Consider the following 21,273-nt stretch of genomic DNA (forward strand, 5'->3'; position numbering starts at 1 on the left):
TCATTTAAAGACGAAATTCAATTGCCTTAAAATTGATTTATGTTTATGTTACGTAGCGTAACTGTCAATGTCAGAATTTCCAGAATATTATTTCTGAACGAATTAAGAAAATTTTGCGAATGATAAATATAATCATTAATCTATCAAAAAATAACTAAAAAAATAAATATTTGTTACGTAACAGGGTTCTTGTAATTTTTCGGAGCAAATTAAACAAAACTGAAAATAGATTCATTTTTTCATGTTTCTCGACGTAAGAAACTTTGACGTTGACGTCGATGACACTAATTTCGACAAGCAGCATCTAAGCTAAAAGAAACCCTACCTTATTACATTTAGGTACAAATTTAATTTACGTCAGAAATTATTACAAGGCAAGTAGTTAAAGAAGCATCTTGCGCATGTCTTGCACACTTTACAAATTATCATTCATTTCCATTGTTTATTAATCGACCTTTGTTTCAATTAAAAATACTTGAAATACTTCACCTATCTTTGTGTACTTTGCAGTCGTTTGTAACGTGCTAAGAAAATAGTGATAATCTGAACTATCCGTAATATCATGTAGATGTAGATAAGCCCAGTTGACTAGTGAACTGATTGAGAGATTGCGGCCTGGGATAATTACAGTGATAAGAATTTATTTAAATTAATACAGGTAAGTACGATGAGCCTATTTGATAATAATTGGTATTATAGTATTAAATATATTATGTTATAAGAAGGATATATCATCGGCGTCGTTGTGTTTAAAATAACAGTGTATTAGATTCGTTACATACGTTAAAGAACCTCTGTAGTCAGGTAATCATGCCTAAAAGCATTGTTTTTATACTTACAAGGAGGACTCAAGTGTAATTGTATTCAAATTGTGTTTAACACAATAAACATTTTTTTCATTTTCATAAAGGACAAAACATTGTGGCAGGTAACAAGTTACCTTTGAAATCAAAGTCCAATAACAAAATATTTCATTGTTTTATGCTAGTAAGTAACTGTCAGTTTTCATATTTATGACAAGTAGGTATGTAGATATTCATAGTCTCTTTGTTTCTTGACTTTTAAATGATTCAAGCTACACATAATGTAAACATACTACTTAGTGCTCGACATGCTAATGCCCAATAGATGACACCTTGCTGTCACCTCTATTGACAATACTTAAGTTTCAAGATGACATGGTCCTACATGTCAAGTTCTCACTTAAAAAATGATTAGGACAATTTTAACCCAACAGGCTCATTTACATATTAGGCTGATTCATCAATAACTGGCCACCGTTTAGTAATGACCACCCTAAACTAAAAATGAATTCTATTCACCTATAAACAGAATTCATTTTAGTACAAGTGGCCAAGTGGGATTTTAGCCACCAATTTTTAGATTTTAAGTTACTCCAGAACCCTTCTAATTATTATATTTTTTTTGTTTGGTCTGGTATTTCATGGTTTCTGGAAGGTTGTGGTCATTTTCACCCAAGAATAAAAAGGATTATTTATTTTTAGACATGAGCGAGCGACCGCAGCCACTGAAGGCCATAAACAGGCTGTTTGAGGGCCGGGAGCCATGGCAGATCGTCACAATGACTGCCTCCTCGGTGCTCGCTTTAGTGTGGGCACATAGTCTCTACAACGCACAAGAATGTAAGTTACTGAAGATATTGACAGAGACATAAGTCTTGTCTGTTTTCATTGATGTTTTTAATATTTTGTTGTGAGTTATCCATGTCATGCTTGTGGAAATTTAATTTAAAAACCGGGCAAGTGCGAGTCGGACTCGCGCACAAAGGGTTCCGTACCATAAAGCAAAAAAAAAAACGGAAAAAAATGCTAAAAGAAAACGGTCACCCATCCAAGTACTGACCACGCCCGACGTTGCTTAACTTTGGTCAAAAATCACGTTTGCTGTATGGGAGCCCCACTTAAATCTTTATTTTATTCTGTTTTCAGTATTTGTTGTTATAGCGGCAACAGAAATACATCATCTGTGAAAATTTCAACTGTCTAGCTATCACGGTTCGTGAGATACAGCCTGGTGACAGACGGACGGACGGACGGACAGCGAAGTCTTAGTAATAGGGTCCCGTTTTACCCTTTGGGTACGGAACCCTAAAAAGAAAATAAAAAGTTTTTTTATATCTCTAGGTATAGAGGCACTCACAGTTAGGTGTAGGTCTACTGTACCTATGAAAATATTTTAATCAAAAACCAAAGGTTATATGTATATTGGTGTGGTCAAATGGAAAGCGATTTAAAAAAACCGGGCAAGTGCGAGTCGGACTCGCGCACGAACGGACGGACAGCGAAGTCTTAGTAATAGGGTCCCGTTTTACCCTTTGGGTACGGAACCCTAAAAAGAGTTGTCAAATGAAATTAACACATTTAATTTTATTATTAAGTAAATTAATTAACCAACTGACTGCCTCCCAATCTGGCTATTTAATTTAATGCAGATTAATTTTGTGAAATTAAAATCTAATAAAAACTACAGACGTAACTTAGTCTGCTGATTGAACTAATATTACCACTTAAAGTTTTATTGATAAAAATCAATATTCAAATGATGATAGTAAATAGTACCTACCTAAATGTAGAATCTAAAAATGGATTTCCCAATTGCCTACATATTCTTTCCCTATCTTCAAAACATTGGCCTTGAAATAATTATCATGTGTGTTGTAAAGTTGCTTAAAATTTCCGTGTTTCGTTATGACTGTTATGAGTAGTTTCAGTTACCTCTTTTAGTATTCTAGTTTCTTAAGTATCTGCTTAACACTTAACCTAGTTTAGTTTCTAGTGTAAAATTGTAGATATAGTATTGCAGTAAGGAAGAGGAATGTTTTTTTACTTGTTTTTTTAAAAACATTCTAATTGCAGTAAGAAAGGGGAATGTATTTTTACTTGTATTTTTTTTAACATTCTGGTGATGCTGCAATAAAATTCATTTAAGTACAATCTTGATTGTAAAGATAAATTCTTTGTCCAAATGATTACTTGCGTTTGTGTAAGGAAGATACATTTCTTGAGTATTATCATACTGACTTATATGATGCTATAATTGTTTAGAAAAACATGTACCGTCTTAATGCAAAGAAACTAACTATAGACTGTCTATGGTTAATTTTGGACTTTTGTTTGGTTCCAAGGCATTTGGACCCATTATAATGTAGGTTTCCCATTATGCAGTTTGACCACTTTCTGGTCGTACAGCAGAGACCGCTTTATATTTGTACGTACTCTTACTTATTTGTACACACTGTATAACCTAAAAATATATAAGCTCTAATTTCCAGCGGTCACAAGCAGACTTCGGAAGGAGTTCTTCAGATGGCTGCGATCAGTGCCGTTCGTGCGGCGCAAGATAGACGAGAAGATGGCGGAAATCAACAGGGACTTCCGGGCCGACGTTACCAAGAGGCTTGCAGGTACTAACATCATACACGAAAATTCCTAAACTATCGGAAATATATGTGAGGTTATCTATGAAAAGGGATCTTATTGTCGATGGCGCTTACGCCTTTATTAACGATGCTCCATTATAAATACAATGCCGCGCGGCGCTGTGCGGCGTAAGCGCCATTGACAATCAGGTCCCTTTTCATAGATAATGCCCCATTTTAGATCCGGTCCATTGACGGAGCAGATATTAGTGGCCGGCGGTTAGTGATGATTTTACAGCATTCTTAACGCGAACGAACTACATACAGTCACGGAATAAATAATAGTACTAGGTACCAGTGGCGGCGCGTCAAACATATCCATAGGCAAGCCGGGGCTAATTTGGCTTACATATTTCCTTTACATCTCTGCTCAAACGTCCAAAAACAGGCAAGCCGGTGGGAATCGGCTTTTATGGACGCGCCGCCACTGCTAGGTACAAAAGACTCACTCTCTAACAAAACGCGTCTATCACGATCAGCACATATACGGCCGCTAGGTGGCGACAGCGCCACGCGCGGCTTATGGCAAACCCCGAAATTGGGGTCGAACGGATGGACTTTTAGCTACCTGTAGCAAAGCGACGAAATCGCGGAGTGAGCCACGCCTACTATAGTGTAGTGTATGTAGTAGTGTTTCTCGTGCTAACCAGTTGCAGGGCAGCCCAGTTGTGTATGGACTATATGGAGAGTAAACTCATATTTGAATTTTGCAGGCCTGACCATCAGAAGGCAGTTGCCAGAGAAGGGTCTGACTGCGGAGGAGGTGGCTGAAGAAGTCAGGGATCATCTTACATTGGGTAAGTTAATAATAACATGCTTTTACGATAGTATTGTTTACGGACCACTGTCTTAACCCCTGAGGCCAACGGATCAAAGTTTATCAGCCAAAAAGCGATCTTGAGGTTTTAAATATTGAATGTCATCGCTGACCCGATATCGCATCTGTGGGGTTCTAGAGTTTAAAAGCACAATAGGGTATTTGATTACTAGTCAAATCAGTTCTTTTTTCAAACTGTCAAAACGATTTTGCTACTATGGAATTTATATGAAACTCTAGCTTGTGACGTCACAGTCAAATTACCTACTCTTTATAGTTTTATACGGGTTTTAAAATAGAAATTGAGTCTACGTTTCTCTATTAATTATTGGGGCTTTATTTCATGCACAATGTAAACCTTATTAAACTTAAATTCTAAAGAAAACAGGATCTATGGACGACGTCAATTTTTTTTATGTTTTAAGTATATCTTAAAAAAGAACCTGTATCCTATTTTTAAGACGTATGTCTTAAAAGCCGTATGCCGTAGCCGTATGGCTGGGCGATTATAATATAACTACTCTTTAATGTTTGTTTAGGTGCTTATGACTGGAAGAGTGGTACAGTCTCCGGTGCTGTATATCACTTGAGCGAAGAGATTGCCAAGGTAAGAATACAGAGATTTATATCTTTCTAAATACAGGCTGTCCCATAAGTAGCACTTCACAGGTCACTGCTGTAAAAAAAAATTAACTTCGAGACCTTTCCGAGTGCACCCAGGGTGCACTAACAATGTTAAAAACGGTCAAAATTCATGAGAAACCTTAATTTGGCCATAACTCGAAAACCGTGCCACTTTTACTGGGGTCATGTTAAGTTGGTTTGGGTCCTCTTGGCCTGGTCTACCTCCAGTGTCACTGTGACGTGTCACTTGTAGGACACCCTGCATACTTTAAACAATTTGTTATTACAACTGAGTAATTATCAGACATCGTAAATTTCATAGCATTTTTGGTGCAGCGGAGTGGTGTTAACGGAATTGGTAGGTATGGATACTGAAATGGTAAATTAACGTAATTAACGCTAGTTAATCATTAGGGTTGAAATTGTTTATACCAATTCCGTTAACACCAGTCCGCTGCACCGAAAATGCTATAAAATTTACCATGTCTGGTACATTGGGTATTACACTTTCAAATATAATAATTATAAGTACATATACATATCTAATTAATTGGGACATTAATAATGTCCTAAGCTAGTTAAGTATATTGAAAAACACTCAACAGATGAAAAATATAATATTTCCAATTATATTACCAATATAAAATACCGATGACCGGTCTGGCCTAGTGGGTAGTGACCGCCTGTGAAGCCGATGGTCCTGGGTTCGAATCTCGGTAAGGGCATTTATTAATGTGATGAACACAAATATTTGTTCTTGAGTCATGGGTGTTTTCTATGTATATAAGTATGTATCTATCTATATAAGTATGTATATCGTCGCCTAGCACCCATAATACAAGCTTTGCTTAGTTTGGGGCTAGGATGATCTGTGTAAAATGTCCCTTAATATTTATAGTTTAATTTACTAATAATTAATTAAAAACTATAGGTGGCAACCGACGCATACTCCCTAACAGCATACACCAACCCCCTCCACGCCGACGTGTTCCCTGGTATCAACAAAATGGAAGCGGAGGTCGTGCGCATGGCCGCCAATCTGTTCCACGGGGACGATGAGTGCTGCGGTACCGTGAGTAACAGTTAATAAAATGTAAAATTTTTGTTTTAATACTCACTACGCTAGGTATTGATTACATCCCTCGCGTGACCCTTTAATCCATTCATTCACACATTCATTATTTAACACTCGTTCGTTCTTCATTCGGCCATCTATACATTCAATCACTATTTCACTTATCCTTCACTTTTTCTTACTAGTTCCTCCATTAATTCATTCACTTATTCATTACCGATGCATTTATTCACTATTCAAGGCACTCATTCATTTACTCATTCCATTCAATTATACATCCACCCCGTTATTCAATTGATTCATTATCCGTTCACTCATTCCTTACGGCCCGGCCTCCCTGTCCTGTTGCCCCTGTCTACGAAGCATGAGGTCTTGGGTTCGAACCCTGGTAAGGGCATTTAAATGCTCCTGAGTTATGGATGTTTTCTGTGTATTTACTTAAAATTATATATTATTATTATAATATCGTCGCCTAGGACTATCGGTGGACCTTATGCCTTTTGTAATAAGGTCCACCGATGTACAGTCGCCATCAGATATATCGGAGCGGCCAAGGTACTGTAACTAGACGCACTAGCTGATCTAGTTAACATAAATAATGATTGACACAGCTGATCAATCGATCTATATTATTTTCATAAACTTTAAAACCTCAATTATTATATACAAATGTTAATTAAAATAAATACATGTAAGTAACTATAATATATGCATTCAGTAAATTAATTTTAAATAACAGCAAAACATTCTCACGAGAAATTCGAAACAACAAACAAAAACTTAACTGAGTCAAGTTTGTAGTGGGCCATTAATCAGAAAAACTGATTCGCTGAATCCAAAGAGAATGGAATGTGTATAGAGAATTACTGTCGGTGAATTTTGTAGTCACGAAGATTATGCTGCCATCTGTTGACGCAGTATTGAAACTAAAGATGAAAATGTATAAAAATATCAATAAAACATATATATTTACATATAGACATAAATTATTTTTATTAATTTTGGAACGCCATGTGTTTTGATCCATGTTTTTTTACATTGATGTGCATTAGAATTGTTGAATATCAAGAGAGTGGCGCCATCTGTTAGAGAGTGGCTTTGTCTTGATTTCCGAGGCAAGGGGTTTCTTTTGACTTTGCTTGTCTTATGGGATTCACATCTCTTTGTTAAAACTACTCAAGATTGGAACTCGAGTTTAAAGGAAATAAATAACAAAGTTTTTATTTTGAAGTGCGCCTAACGCGTCAAATGCGTCAAACGCGTTTCGTTAATGTCTTTTATGGTTATAAATACCCCCACGCCAAGCTGGGAACGGATGATTCTATTTTTGTCCGTCGGATTGTCACGATCTCTGGCTCGCCCGTAGACGTTAAAACAAAGGTGTTATTTTTACGGTTGAATGTTTGACATTACGTAGCTACTATGCTGCTTTTTGTCAGACTGTTCAATTGTTAGTTCAGTGTAAATACTTACGTGTGTTTTGGTGTTTTTGTGTTTTAGAGCCAGATTAGTGTCTGATTGCACGGTCAATCAACCGGAAACGCCTAACCTAGCGGTGATAAGCAGGCTTTTCCGGGAATCCAGTAGAGTGTTAGGTCCAGGTCGCGAGAGGGGCCTGGCGTCAACCTTTTTACCTACACAGGTGACGATTATACCTCTTACGTTATCTTCAAGGTCTGACAGAGGGATGTGAGGATCTCACGTGTGGATCATTAAGAGTAATCTTTACTCACTGAAATCTGTTGGTAATTGAAGAAGCGTGGTCTTGTTATATATATTTATATATTCACATTTTATATTTGGAATAGGGCGCCTTATTCGTCAGTACCCTTGGCTACGGCCTATACTGCGGAGGGAGGCAAATTACACAGACACTAGGGTTTGCAATACCTCGGTTTTGTCGGCCGAACGTTTACAGCTTAAATTAGGGTCCCTCTCACACACTTCCCCCCCCCCCCTGTAATACTAGAGGTTCGCTTCTAGTCTTACACATTAGAATAGGTGAAATTGGGGTAGAGTTAGGGTAGAGTCATTATTTGGGTGTTAGGGTTAATTATTATTTCTTTCTTTCATCATCATCCTGCCCTATTCCCAACTTCATTTGGGGTCAGGCCTTCTTGTGCGTCTGCGCCAGGACAATCTGTCCCGTGTTGTCAGTGGTGGGATATTTTGCGTCTTCAGGTCTCTTTTGACAGTGGACCACCAAGAGGCCGGAGGTCTGCCCCTTGTACTTTGCTTGGTGGCAATATTGAGCACGGTTTTCACGGAGTAGTTGTAATTATTATTTCTTTCTTTATTATTATTTATTCTTTCACATGTATTTTGGTTACATACAGTGTTAAAATCATTAGAGTGTTAATTGTTTTAAAATACAGAATAAATTAAAGTCTAGTTTTAGTAGCATATGGATGGGTTACTGAGGCTCGTATATTAAATATGATTTAAAGGTAATACATTTTTATATTTGGTGAGATAGGGGAACAAAGTTATTTGAGGACATACTAAATAATTTTGTTATAGGGAGCTAGTGACAGGCGAAGCAGTTCACTAGTGACAATTTGAGCTTTTCTATATTGGGTATCTAAGGGTTAAAAAGTCATGTTTATTAGACGATCGCTTCAGTATTCCATACATTTATAGTATATTCAGATAAGTTTCTTGGCGTTTCTTCTTGTCTGAAAATAGGTTCCGAAACGCAGATAAAAGTAAATATTACATAGTGTTTAGGAATACCTATTAAAAACAAAACAAAATAAAATAGGTATTATTTAGTTTAGAGACCCGACTTCATCCGAGGCGTGACAGTAGATAAAGTATGTTTGTACGTATTAATTTTTGCAACATTTACATATACATATTTTCCTTTAGCTAGCTAGATTAGCGAATGGATATAAAAGGAAAATATAATTACAAACAACAAGGGCTTACACTACTGTTCATGGTAACTGGTCACGGTAGGGCTCGGTAGAAGATAAATTCTAAAAAATATAATTTATTATTTAATTTTTTTCATATGATAGTGTTATAATATAGAAATACAGTAGAAATATTTACAATTACATAGGGTATTTTAGGGGTAGTATTTTAAATCCAAATCTAATCAGTCTGCACATAAAAGACGAAGAGTACTAAGGTTCACAACGTATTAATTTCACTAGACGATCACATGGCCAAATTTATTTATTTTTATTTATTTATAATTAATTCTGGATGAGTTTTATTAAAGTAGATTAGCTAATATTGGGTTAAGGTACAGTACTCACAAATATCTGAACACGCCTCTGTTGTCAAGGCGTTAGGGTGCGTGTCCAGATATTTTTGAACACCTTGGCCGCTCCGATATATTTGATGGCGACTGTACAGTTACGAGTGTTGCTGTTTATACCCACAACACTATCCTTATTGAACTTACTGTGTGGAACTAAGTCAATTTTTAGGGTTCCGTACCCAAAGGGTAAAACGGGACCCTATTACTAAGACTTCGCTGTCCGTCCGTCCGTCCGTCTGTCACCAGGCTGTACCTCACGAACCGTGATAGCTAGACAGTTGAAATTTTCACAGATGATGTATTTCTGTTGCCGCTATAACAACAAATACTAAAAACAGAATAAAATAAAGATTTAAATGGGGCTCCCATACAACAAACGTGATTTTTGACCAAAGTTAAACAACGTCGGGAGTGGTCAGTACTTGGATGGGTGACCGTTTTTTTTTTGCTTTTTTTTTGTTTTTTTTTTTTGCATTATGGTACGGAACCCTTCGTGCGCGAGTCCGACTCGCACTTGCCCGGTTTTTTTTTTACAATATTGTATATTTTCAGGTAACCACAGGCGGCACAGAATCTATAATGATGGCCTGCAAAGCGTTCCGAGATCTGGCCTATAGCAAAGGCATCACCAACCCTCAGATAGTCGTCCCATCTACGGCACACTCGGCGTTCGACAAGGCCGCTCAGTACCTAGGTCTGGGCGTGGTGACGGTTAAAGTGGACCAGAAGACTATGACGGTGAATGTGGAGGATGTGAGGAAGGCGATTGGCAGGAGGACTTGTTTGGTAAATATTTAGATTAGATTCATATTTATAGGTATTTAAATAAAAGGACTTAAGGCGCGGTGTGTAGTAAAATGCGCTTTTTTGTAACCATATTTACAGACTTTTACAAGGATTTCAAGCATTATTTTCTAGTATGTATAACTTTAGTCCTTGAACTACGTTATTGCTTGTCAGAAACACAACGGCTCATTATTTTCTCGATAGAATCTTAAGTTGAAAACATGCTTAAAGCTGTCTTTTGATCCATATTTTAGAAGTACTACGACGAAAATGGATATGAAACTTACCTCATTCGATAGCTTTTAAGTAAATCTTCGTTATTGCTGGTCCTTTTATTGATACGTTAATCTTTTCATTCATACTTTTATGAATTCAAATTTTACCTACCTAAATTACACCCTACGCGGCAATACCTTGCGCCCATTCCCCGCGTCAGTACGCCCGTGGCCACTGCCAGCGTCGGACCTATGCTAGTTTAGTGGACGTTTCATAAAATGTGTAACCACTGTATAAATATGCAAATATGTTATACACACAATGTTTTTCAACATACTTACGAAGAAAAGCAAAATAATTCTTAATTACTGTGACATTTCAGACATTCGCCCGTCATATTGTCATTTTAACAAGTTGGGAAGCAAAGGCACACACCCATCTAACCAATCCGGAATTCAGTCACGATTGATAAATTGTGTAAACATATTTTATTAAAGGCTATTAAATTAATCAAATTGAATCATTTTTAAACATATGTGTATGGAATTCAAATACCTATGTGGGAGTGTTTAGTGTATGCTGGTAACCATTTCACCGCTTTTAGTTTCCGAGTTACCTACATGCGTTTTAAGGGAAGTGGTCGAAAAATGTCTAAAATGGTTTTGTGTTTAATATTAGGTAAGGTAGAAGTACTAGTGCTCGACGCTGCACTAGTATTTGACATGGGTATAGTGTGTAGCTTTCAAATAGAGCTCGACGGCTAATCCTATTGTCTATTGTTAAGTAAAACCGCTCGTGCCACGTGCCACAACCACCAGCATAAAAAATACGTACTTCGGTTACTGAGTGCCGGTGAGTCGAACGCTACAGAACCAGTCTAAAATGTGTCATAGAGATGCGTAACAAGAGCGCACCTACACTGGTTTTTTGAGCGTTAGCCCGCGCTCAGGTGCCAAATAAAATAATTAAGACCCTTTTTTGCAGGTAAGTAGCACGTGCGGTTTTACTTAACAATAGACAATAGGATTAGCCGTTGAGCTCTATTTGAAAGCTACACACTATACTTTATGTCAAAGTAATATAGGTTAATTGAACGGCGACGATCTTTCTGTATTCAAATTTAGTTCTTGTCACTTTGACATAAAGTGCCCATGTCGAATACTAGTGCAGCGTTGAGCACTAGTACTTCTACCTTATTTCCGCCAAGTCCGTACCGTGCGTTATGGAAATTTATTCCAAAAAATGCTGTTTTTATATACCACACTGGTGGCAAGCAAGCATACGACCCACATTCACCATAGCCTATGGAAGCCTGCAGCTACGGGGATGTGACACATCATGCCAAATGTTGATTGCTTTTATATAAAATAAAAGTCCTAATACTCGTATATAAAATAAGCTTTCATAAGTAATAGTTACTGATTTTTAAAAAGCACTTTTCAATTAAAAGACATGTCAAGATCGGTTACCTTCTTTCAAGTACTTTCTAATGCTAAAAAAAACGAACTACAGTATTCTTCCTTATTTTCAATACCTACTTGCCCGAAATTGACTTCTAGAATTAGACCAAGTGTGCGACAATTTTGATTGCACACGCAGTGCAAGTGTTAATCATAATTTCATAAAGGTATGTCGTTCAAAATAACACTTGCACTGCGTGTGCAATCAAAATCGTTGCAGAATTTTCTTGGTCTAACTCTATTATATTTTTATGGTAAGTAAGTACTAATTTCTGTCTCATAATAATTGGGTATAATTTGATTAGGTTCTTAGTTTGTCGGGGTATACTCTCATATTGTATATAATTTCATTAAATACTCATTAAAATAATAAACCTTATTTCGATATTAATTGCCGGAAAAAATCCCGGAACTGACAAATCAGAATATTCAGAATACCGATGGCGCCAGAATAAGGATGTAGACATGCTGCGCGGGAATGGTGCGGCGGGGCGCGCGGGGCGCCCGCCCGCCTGTTCTACCACGCGTCTGCTTCACCCCCTCGGAAACGTAAAACTCAACTATAAGAGCGCCTTAAAGAAAGAAGAATTTAAAGAAAAGAAAGAATAAAGAAACCCACACTTTACGTTGTATTTTATTGAAGCTTTTACTTCGGTCTGTATTTTTAGAAGCGCTCGCTTCGATTAGTGATTCTTGGAGGCCCTAAAGCCCGAGTATTATTTTATTAATCTTGAAGTGAAGTTTGACTGAAACAAGGGATTTTAATTACTTAAATGTCAAAGATTGATTTGTACCAACGTTAGTCAGTAGTGAACTATGAAAATTTCCAAACAAAAAATGTAGCTAGCTTTTTGACGATGACAGACGGTTCGGTTCAACCTTTCAGCCGACCCATCATCGTGCATTTCCCGGCATCTTGCCAAACTTTAAAGCAAAATTACTACAAACTTCCCCTTTCCATCATCGGACGAATGCACGAATGCGTTTGTGGTTAATATTCCATTTGTCCGCACAAAACGATTGCCTCGTCTTTTTTGGTAAGGACGGCTAAGGAATGGAATGCGCTCCCGTCGTCTGTATTCCCTGAGAAATATGACCTCGGTCTCTTTAATGCTAGAGTGAATAGGCTATCACTGTGAACCACTGAACCGGTGAGCTTCATCTTAGGCTCTGTCTTCACTTTCCATCAGGTCAGGTGTGAGTAGAGCCAATCGCCGATCAGTTTATAATAATAATAATAAATAAACTTCAAACCACATATTGTTCTCGCCAACAGATAGTGGGCTCAGCTCCCAACTTCCCCTACGGCACCATGGACGACATCAACGCCCTCTCCAACCTGGCCCTGGAATACGACGTGCCCCTCCACGTGGACGCGTGCCTGGGGGGCTTCGTGGCCGCCTTCATGCCGGACGCCGGACATCCGGTGCCCGTGTTCGACTTCCGGCTGCCGGGTGTGGCTAGCATGTCCGCTGACACGCATAAAGTAAGCCAATCAACCGATTGATCATTCTTTCACTTATTTCATTTGTTCATCTTATGTCATACAATCACTCATAAATTTGTGTACCTCCAGTAACAAATATATTAATAAAACATAATTACATCACTCATTCATTCATTCATTCATTCGAGCTTGAAAGTTCGACTTCCGGCTGCCGGGTGTGGCTAGCATGTCCGCTGATACGCATAAAGTAAGTCAACCGATTGGTCATTCTTTTACTTATTTCATTTGTTCATTCATTCACTCTTATCATTTATTTACTCATATAATTAATTCATACAGTCACTCATGAATTTCTGTACCTTCAGAGACAAATACATTAATAAAACATTATTACATTTATTACATCACTCATTCATTCATTATAATTTCATTCATTCCTCATTCATTTACTCAATCATTCATCAATTCAATCAATCATTCATTCATTCACTCAATCATTCTCTCATTCATTCATTCGAGCTTAAAAGCGCTTTGCAAAATACATTCAGAAAAAAATCCATTGTCTAGTTATACTTTAATATAATACTACTTTATAGTGCGTTTTTTTAGCATTAAAAAGAACTTGCAAGAAGGTAAGCGATCTTGACATGTCTTTTAATTGAAAAACACTTTTAAAAAATCATAAACTATTACTTATGAAAGCAGAAGAATATCAATGATCGTATTAGGGCTCCTCTACACGATGGGCCAACGCCGGCCACTCCAAGGGACGCAGCCATGCGGTAGAATGAGGCAGCAATATCACTTGCTCCCTCCAACGCATAAATCCGTCCCTTGGAGTGGTCGGCGTTGGCCCATCTTGTAGAGGAGCCATAAGATTCATAATTGTTAAATATTTGCCGTAACTTATTTTTAAAATGTGTTTTTCAATTAAAAGACATCAAGATTGTTTACCTTATTTCTAATGCTAAAAAAACGAACACATAGAGATAGTTAGCAGAGAAACTAGAGAACTGCCAACCAACCAATCTTAAGTAGTGATGATTTTGACTTTTAGCAGGTCATTCTATGCTCCACAGCCTAATCAGTCAAATCGATCTTTTTTAACTCTATGTTATTTGTTTCAGTATGGGTTCGCGCCGAAAGGAACATCAGTGGTGTTGTACCGTAAACCAGAATACAGGCATTGCCAATACACCGTCACCACGGAATGGCCGGGAGGAGTGTATGGCTCGCCTACTGTCAACGGTAAGTTAAATATCTCTTTCTCCCTCTCACTTTATGCTCTCTTTTTTAGCTTAATCAAGCCAGCGAACGAGCCTAGTTCCCACTGCTGGGCAAAGGTCTGTGCGATTTAAGAGGAATTTCCTCCCGCGGACGCTCCGGTTGTGGAATGAGCTCCCTTCCGAGGTTTTCCCGAGGGTCTACAGTATGGGGTTCTTCAAAAAAGGAGTGTACAGGTTATTAAAAGGTCGGCAACGCGCATGTAACACCTCTGGAGTTGCAGGCGTCCATAGGCTACGGTGACTGCTTACCATCAGGCGGGCCGTATGCTTGTTTGCCACCGATGTAGTATTTAAAAAAAAAAGGTCTCCCCCTATACTTCCAAATCTTCCAATCCTCCCGGTTAACTGCAGCATCCGTCCAGTTGCTGAGAAATGTGTCCAGGTCGTCCCGCCGTCTCCTCTTAGGCCGACCCTGCCGGCGTTTACACTGTGGCACCCACTCCGTGGCTAGTTTAGACTACCTCTGTGGGTGCATGCGTCGTACATGGCCTGCCCAGTCCCACTTTAACCCCAGTTTCAACCACCACCTTTAACCAAGCCATATCTCTTGGCAAATATTATTCCCATCTCATGGTGTGGTGTTCAAACACATTGCAGTATACATCCAACGGAATACATCCAAGGGGCCTAGTTCAGTAAAATCCATAGAAACTACGGAATGAGACGCAAAAAAGTATTTATTGTGTCTACCATCAGCCGCAAAAGTGCATGGCGACTTTATGAATGAATTCATTCATAATTTCTCCATGAAATTTCGTAGTTCACTGTACCTAGCTGTCTATCAGAATCTCATTCTCACAAACTGATGCTAAATATTTATAATGTATATCTCTTTCATTTTATAGGCAGTAGAGCAGGAGGGCTAATCGCAGCTTGCTGGGCTACCATGATGTTTGTGGGACGAGCCCGATACGTTACAATGACGGACGAGATTCTGCGAGTCACTAAATATATCGAGGCTGAGTGAGTAATTTTTGTAAATATTCATTCTTAAATCTAGTAATTCATAATTGTCAAAATATGGATGTACCATATTTTGACATTTATGAATTACTTTAATCTACCAGTATCTTAAAAATTCAGAGATTAGAACCACACGAAGTGAACGCCAATTTGAACTATTAGTTAATGATCCGATTAGATTCCAAATTGATTAGTTCTAGAAGGTTTGAAAATAATTGTATATCCGCACTCTCAACAATATAAGTATAAGGGCCAGTTGCACCAACCACATTTGACAGACTGATCATCGTCAGCCAGCGCGCCCCGGCGCTTTACTGTGAAACTTTCCATACATAAAAATCTAGGGAACTCTTTAACGATACGAACAGTTTGGTGCAACCGGCCCTAAGTCAGACAAACTAGTGTCAGATTTGATTTATGTTCGGACACAACGGGATAAATATACTCAGTTTACAGTAAATTTAAGGACTTTGGTATCTACGCGTCTATACAAAATGGTCTAATGTATTAAGATCCCACCCACAAGTCTCTAAATAATTTAAATCTTTTCGATTAAATGGTAGGTAATAAAATAAATTTGTTTTTCCAGATTACGCTCAGTAGAAGGCATATTCATCTTCGGCAAGCCGGCGACGACGGTGATCGCGTTCGGCTCGGACAAGTTCGATATTTTCAAAATGGCGGAGCTACTGCACAAGAAGGGGTGGAGTCTCAACGCTCTGCAGTTTCCTTCCGGGTGAGAAATTAATACAAAATCCAGATTTATTCAGATTATGGACAGTAGGAAGAAGGAGGTATATACGTATCCATCTTCGGTAATACATTAATTACGGGTAGTATTTACGCACAGGTGCTTCTGGTGCACCGTGTTAGTATTAAGGTTCAAATCTCTGTAACAGCTCATAAGAGTTAGCATGGTTTGGTAGGACGATCGACCACCTCAATGTAAGCGAGCCCTCATATTAATATATAGATTTGAGTAATTTGAACCTTAGTACGATCACGATACAGTTGCTTTTTAAATGACATTGTTGCTTTGGCACGTGACTAATACGGGAGCACCTGGCATAAGAGAAACAATGGCTTTGTTAAAAGCTTAGGGTCTTAGGTGTAAAAATCATTTGAGAAAATGCATACTATATTAGCTTGTATTTTATTAATATGCCCCAGAGCGTGACTGACATGAGCTGTCACGAGCTGTTATGAGCACCTATGTGTTCATCGCTAATAGGGGGTATTACTGCAATGTACTGCCGCCAGAGTGCAGCACTAAACTAGCTAGTAAACCATAGAGTAACTTATACATGCTGGCCTTAAACAGTTTTTTGACAAGTTTTCTCAGACAATAATATATGACATTGAGGCGGTTTGTTAACAAGGGCCTACTGCGAAACGCGAAAATCGAAATTTAGTTATCTGCCTCTTTATTGCTCGAATATGCAAGAGTGATAGCGGTTAGATAACGAACTTTCGATTTTCTTGTTTCACGGTAGACGCCCAGATTGGGATGGCTTGTGGTAGTGGCGCCCCCTACACAGAGTATTGCATAATATTCCCTATAATTCAACTTATTATCGCATTCTTCAAACAAAAACTTGTATCAAAACCAACCTTATGTATTGTTTATTTAGGATCCATATTTGCGTGACGCACGCGCACACGCAAGCCGGGGTGGCGGAGCGTTTTGTAAGCGACGTGCGAGAGGCCGCCAACACTTGCCTTCAGGCCTCCACCGGCCCCGTGGAAGGAAAGGTAAGACCGACTCCTTTGAGAAACAAAAATACTAAGGGCCACTTGCACCATACCACTAACCCGGGGTTAACCGGTTAAACCTGGAGTTACCATGGTTACCCATACAATTTGACACGGGTTAACGGTTTATCCGCTTAACCCCGAGTTAGTGGGATGGTGCAAGTGGGCCTAAGACGTGGTGGTCGTTTGTCTACGCGACAGCGTGATAAAGATGGTCTACGGTTAAATTGCTTAGTGTTAAAAATGAAACTTAGTTTATCACCTGGATAAAAATAATAAATGCATAACACCAATATGTTTTTGTATTTTTTTTTATTTGTTTGGGTGCTTATCAGTTTCTAGTGTTAAAATCAATCACGTTATCGGATGATGAGACCCAGGAGATGAAATATGAAATCTTCACATAGGTACCTATTATAGGCGCACATAGCGATATGGGTACTTTCATAGTAACGTCGTGCATTTGATAGCAATATATGAAATCTAACTGCTGGATTGCTGATGAAAACCAAACCATCTAGATTGTAGACTGTTTTGCGAAGTCACATATTTTTAGTGTTCCGTACAAAACTTTGTTTACGGAACACTTATGGGATCACTTCGGTCTTACAAATCAGTTAAATACGTTTTTCTCAGAGACCGTTTGACATAGATACCTAAAATTTGGAACAGTTATAGCAATTACCACCACTCATATTGTAAATAAGTCAAAACTGCTTATTTCTTATTAAAGGGGGAAATTTAGGGGGTTGAGAGGGGTAGGCTGAAACTTTTTTCATTTGTAAGAATCGTGTGGGGTACCATTAGAAAGCTTGCAAAAAATTGAGTCGATGGACTGATTTTGACTTCATTTTAGACTGCAATAGTTTCGTCAAAAATGCATTTAAAGTTGCAAGTTTTCATACAAAAATTTTCACCTCTGTCCTGGCGATTTTCGCGAAAACTATAGCTAACAGGCAGCTGACCAGTCAATACCCAACTTAAAGAAGCATGGAGACGGCGGGAAAATTATCAGCTTAACTTTATCTTTATTAGTTTTTCAACTGCAGCTTGACCTTTGGTTGCTTAGGGCTAGCTAACTGATGCTTACACTGGTCTATTCATATTAGGCGAGAAACATCCTTAGTTAAAACTTTGGCATTGAAATTTATGACTTATATCTTTGACACAAAGTTTAATTCTGCATGCTTATTTTTGTGGGATATTTAATTTTATCTCAATAGCCTACTATAAGTATGAGAGAGATCTACAAAATACGATATTATTATATTGCAAATAAGTTTCAATTTCGAACGGGCTTTCCAACCAATGGACTAGGCATCTCAAAAATCTGAAAAATTCAAATTAAGAATTCCGTTCTTGACTGTCGTTGTGTTTTTTTTTCCACAATAGGACACATAGAGTTAGTAAGGCGTATAGAGATAATAAAGTCATTTAATATTTATGAACAGCTTTGGCCTCATGTATAGATTTTATTGAGAGTATCTGATTCGTCGAAACAATATACACAATATTCCTTTTCATTAAGTACCATTACATTTCTGTATTAATTGTATAATTATAATATCTATTAATTATATTCAGTACTTATGCATATTTTTGAACGGATCGGTGAGCAACAAGATTCAGGGCTATAACCGCGAAAATAGAAGTTCGCAAATTGCGAGCATTTTTCTCTGTCACTCTAATTACGCCTTCATTGGAGTAAAAGAGAAAGATCCCCGCAAATTGCGAATTTCGGTTTTCGCGGTAGCCCCTCAGTCCTGTTATGAGAAAATAATATTGGAAGACATTAATAGTATATGACAGTTAAATATCACAGTTTTTAGAAACAAAGGTAATATTGACGAAATATTTAAAGTAAGCCGATCTTGTTTTTTAGCAGTTCTAAATAATATTAAAGTCTATATATATGGCATAGAACTAGAAACGAAATAAAATAAAAAATAATAATGAGTTCTAAATTCAAATTGAAGGAGTATACATTTAAGGTATTATAGGCCAAGCGCGCACCACGATATTAATTTTTGCGACACGATTTTAGAATCGCGCCGTAATATATCGCAGAAAATTCACTGCGCGCACTGCGATGAAAAAGTCGACGATTTGTTCATTCTCAACATGGATTTCGTACCAGTCGCTTGTCATGAAACGTGTCTTTAATATGCGATTGCTGTATGACTTTGAGCATTTATAACACAAAGGTGATCCCCGTCTATTTCCATAATTAAATGGTCAACATCTAGCGTCTCATTTTGAGACTCCATTGGAGTTGCAGGTGCCGAGATGTTGGGGTTTGGAGAGCGAAATGCCGACTGAGGTCCGGCCGGGGTGCGATTTTATTATCATAGTGCGCGCGGGGCCATACAACTCCGCATGCTGCAATTCACTTTGCGACAATCGCGTCGCGAACAATCGCGGAAAAATGTGACGAATCACAATTTTAAAATCGCTGCGATTTTTTTGTCGCATATGCGCGCACTAACATATAAACACATACGTTGCATTTCTGCGACAAAATTATCGCAGGACAAAAAATCGTGGTGCGCACTTGGCCTTACTCTAAATTATTATAATACATCAAGCATTCGCGAAATGCTCGACTTCGGTATTCAAACACAAAGCAATAGTACAAGAATCTAACTAAATGCAAAGGCCGAAGGAGCGATTCGAAGATCCGAAGCGTCCGACAGACGCGCGCCTCCCGTAACTTTTCCAAGTATTTTTAAGTACAAGTGTCTAAGTCGCAAGATCCAAAGGCTGAAGTCGCATTGGGCCGAAAGCCCGAAGCATCCAGGAGGTCAGTTCTAAACACAGGTAATTAATACAAGTGTCTAAATGCGAAGGCCGGAGGCCGAACTCCGCGTAGGGCCGAAGGCCCGAAGCCTGCAAGATGTCAGTGGTTAAACACAGAACTGACAGCCTGGACGCTTCGGGCCTTCGGCCCTACGCGGAGCTCGGCCTTCGGCCTTCGCATTTAGATACTTATACTATTGTTCTGTGTTTAAGTACTAACATCCTGGACACTTCGGGCCTTCGGCCCTACGCGGAGCTCGGCCTTCGGCTTTCGCATTTAGACACTTGTACTATTGTTCTCTGTTAAAGCACTGACATCCTGGACGCTTCGGGCCTTCGGGCTACGCGGAGGTCGGCCTTTGGCCTTCACATTTAGACACTTGTACTATTGCTCTGTGCTAAAGCGATGACATTTTGCTAAATCTCGGCCTTCGGCCTTCGCACTTAGACACTTTGTACTATTGTTCTGTGTGTGTAGTTGAATCCGGTATCCTAAAAACAGGCAAACAACCTCTGTAAAATGTAACGATGCGAGCGGTACGGCTACCATCAGTTTGGCATTGACATAAACGCTACCGTGGGCGTGAACGTAATTTACTTTCTATGCATCTCGCTCGTACTGACATATTAGTGCGAAAGAGATATACCTATAGGAAGTAAATTACGTTCACGATATCGTTTATGTCAATGCCAAACTGATGGTAGCCGTACGGAACACTAAATGCCTCGAGCTATCTCGGACTTGGCCAAATTATTTTGTTAAAGATTATGTTTCACAATATTAAAAACACAATATACAAATCTAATACATACATATAAACTGGTACTTTTTGTAAACAGATGGCGATCTACGGCGTCGCACAGGAGATCTCCGACCGCAGCCTCGTCTCCGACATCACCAAATACTTCATCGATTCCATGTACTATCTACCCACGGCAGAAGACAAACTATAACTCGTTTAAAATCCAATTTTTTACCCGTTGTCTCGTTACCAATATTAACTTCCAAGATTCGAGAGTCGCGGCTGTATGTTTTTTAAAGTTCCGTAGCCAAAGGGTAAAAACGGGACCCTATTACTAAGGGCCAGTTGCACCAACCACATTTGACAGACTGAGCAACGTAATCCGGCGCGCCCCGCCTTAAGTACTATGAAACTTTCCATACTTACATAAAAATTTAGCGAACTCTTTAACGATACGAACAGTTTGGTGCAACCGACCCTAAGACTCTGCTGTCCGTCTGTCTCTCACCAGGCTGTATCTCATGAACCATGATAGCTAAACAGTTGAAATTTTCACAGATGATGTATTTCTATTGCCGCTATTTAACAAATACTAAAAAGT

The 21,273-nt window shown here is 38.6% G+C and overlaps 1 protein-coding gene across 1 annotated transcript; it reads left to right on the plus strand.

Annotated features, from left to right (window-relative positions):
- The first annotated feature begins 426 nt into the window (after window positions 1–426).
- On the plus strand, window positions 427–20,987 carry LOC134664639 (sphingosine-1-phosphate lyase). Its single transcript, XM_063521376.1, has 13 exons — window positions 427–658; window positions 1,506–1,643; window positions 3,293–3,424; window positions 4,153–4,236; window positions 4,796–4,863; window positions 5,812–5,952; window positions 9,776–10,009; window positions 12,962–13,171; window positions 14,260–14,380; window positions 15,264–15,381; window positions 15,971–16,117; window positions 17,013–17,133; window positions 20,770–20,987. Exons 2-13 carry the CDS (start codon window positions 1,508–1,510, stop codon window positions 20,881–20,883), a joined length of 1,626 nt encoding a protein of 541 aa, XP_063377446.1. The 5' UTR covers window positions 427–658; window positions 1,506–1,507; the 3' UTR covers window positions 20,884–20,987.
- The last annotated feature ends 286 nt before the right edge of the window (window positions 20,988–21,273 follow it).

Source organism: Cydia fagiglandana, chromosome 5, assembly GCF_963556715.1.
Source record: "Cydia fagiglandana chromosome 5, ilCydFagi1.1, whole genome shotgun sequence".
NCBI classification, from domain to species: Eukaryota; Metazoa; Arthropoda; class Insecta; order Lepidoptera; family Tortricidae; genus Cydia; species Cydia fagiglandana.

Excerpts from the sequence above, each read along its gene's own strand:
- LOC134664639 (XM_063521376.1), top strand. The coding sequence starts at position 1,508 with ATGAGCGAGCGACCGCAGCCACTGAAGGCCATAAACAGGCTGTTTGAG. Across the intron at positions 14,381-15,263 it reads TGGCTCGCCTACTGTCAACG|GCAGTAGAGCAGGAGGGCTA; the intron begins GTAAGTTAAATA and ends TTCATTTTATAG. Across the intron at positions 16,118-17,012 it reads GCTCTGCAGTTTCCTTCCGG|GATCCATATTTGCGTGACGC; the intron begins GTGAGAAATTAA and ends TTGTTTATTTAG.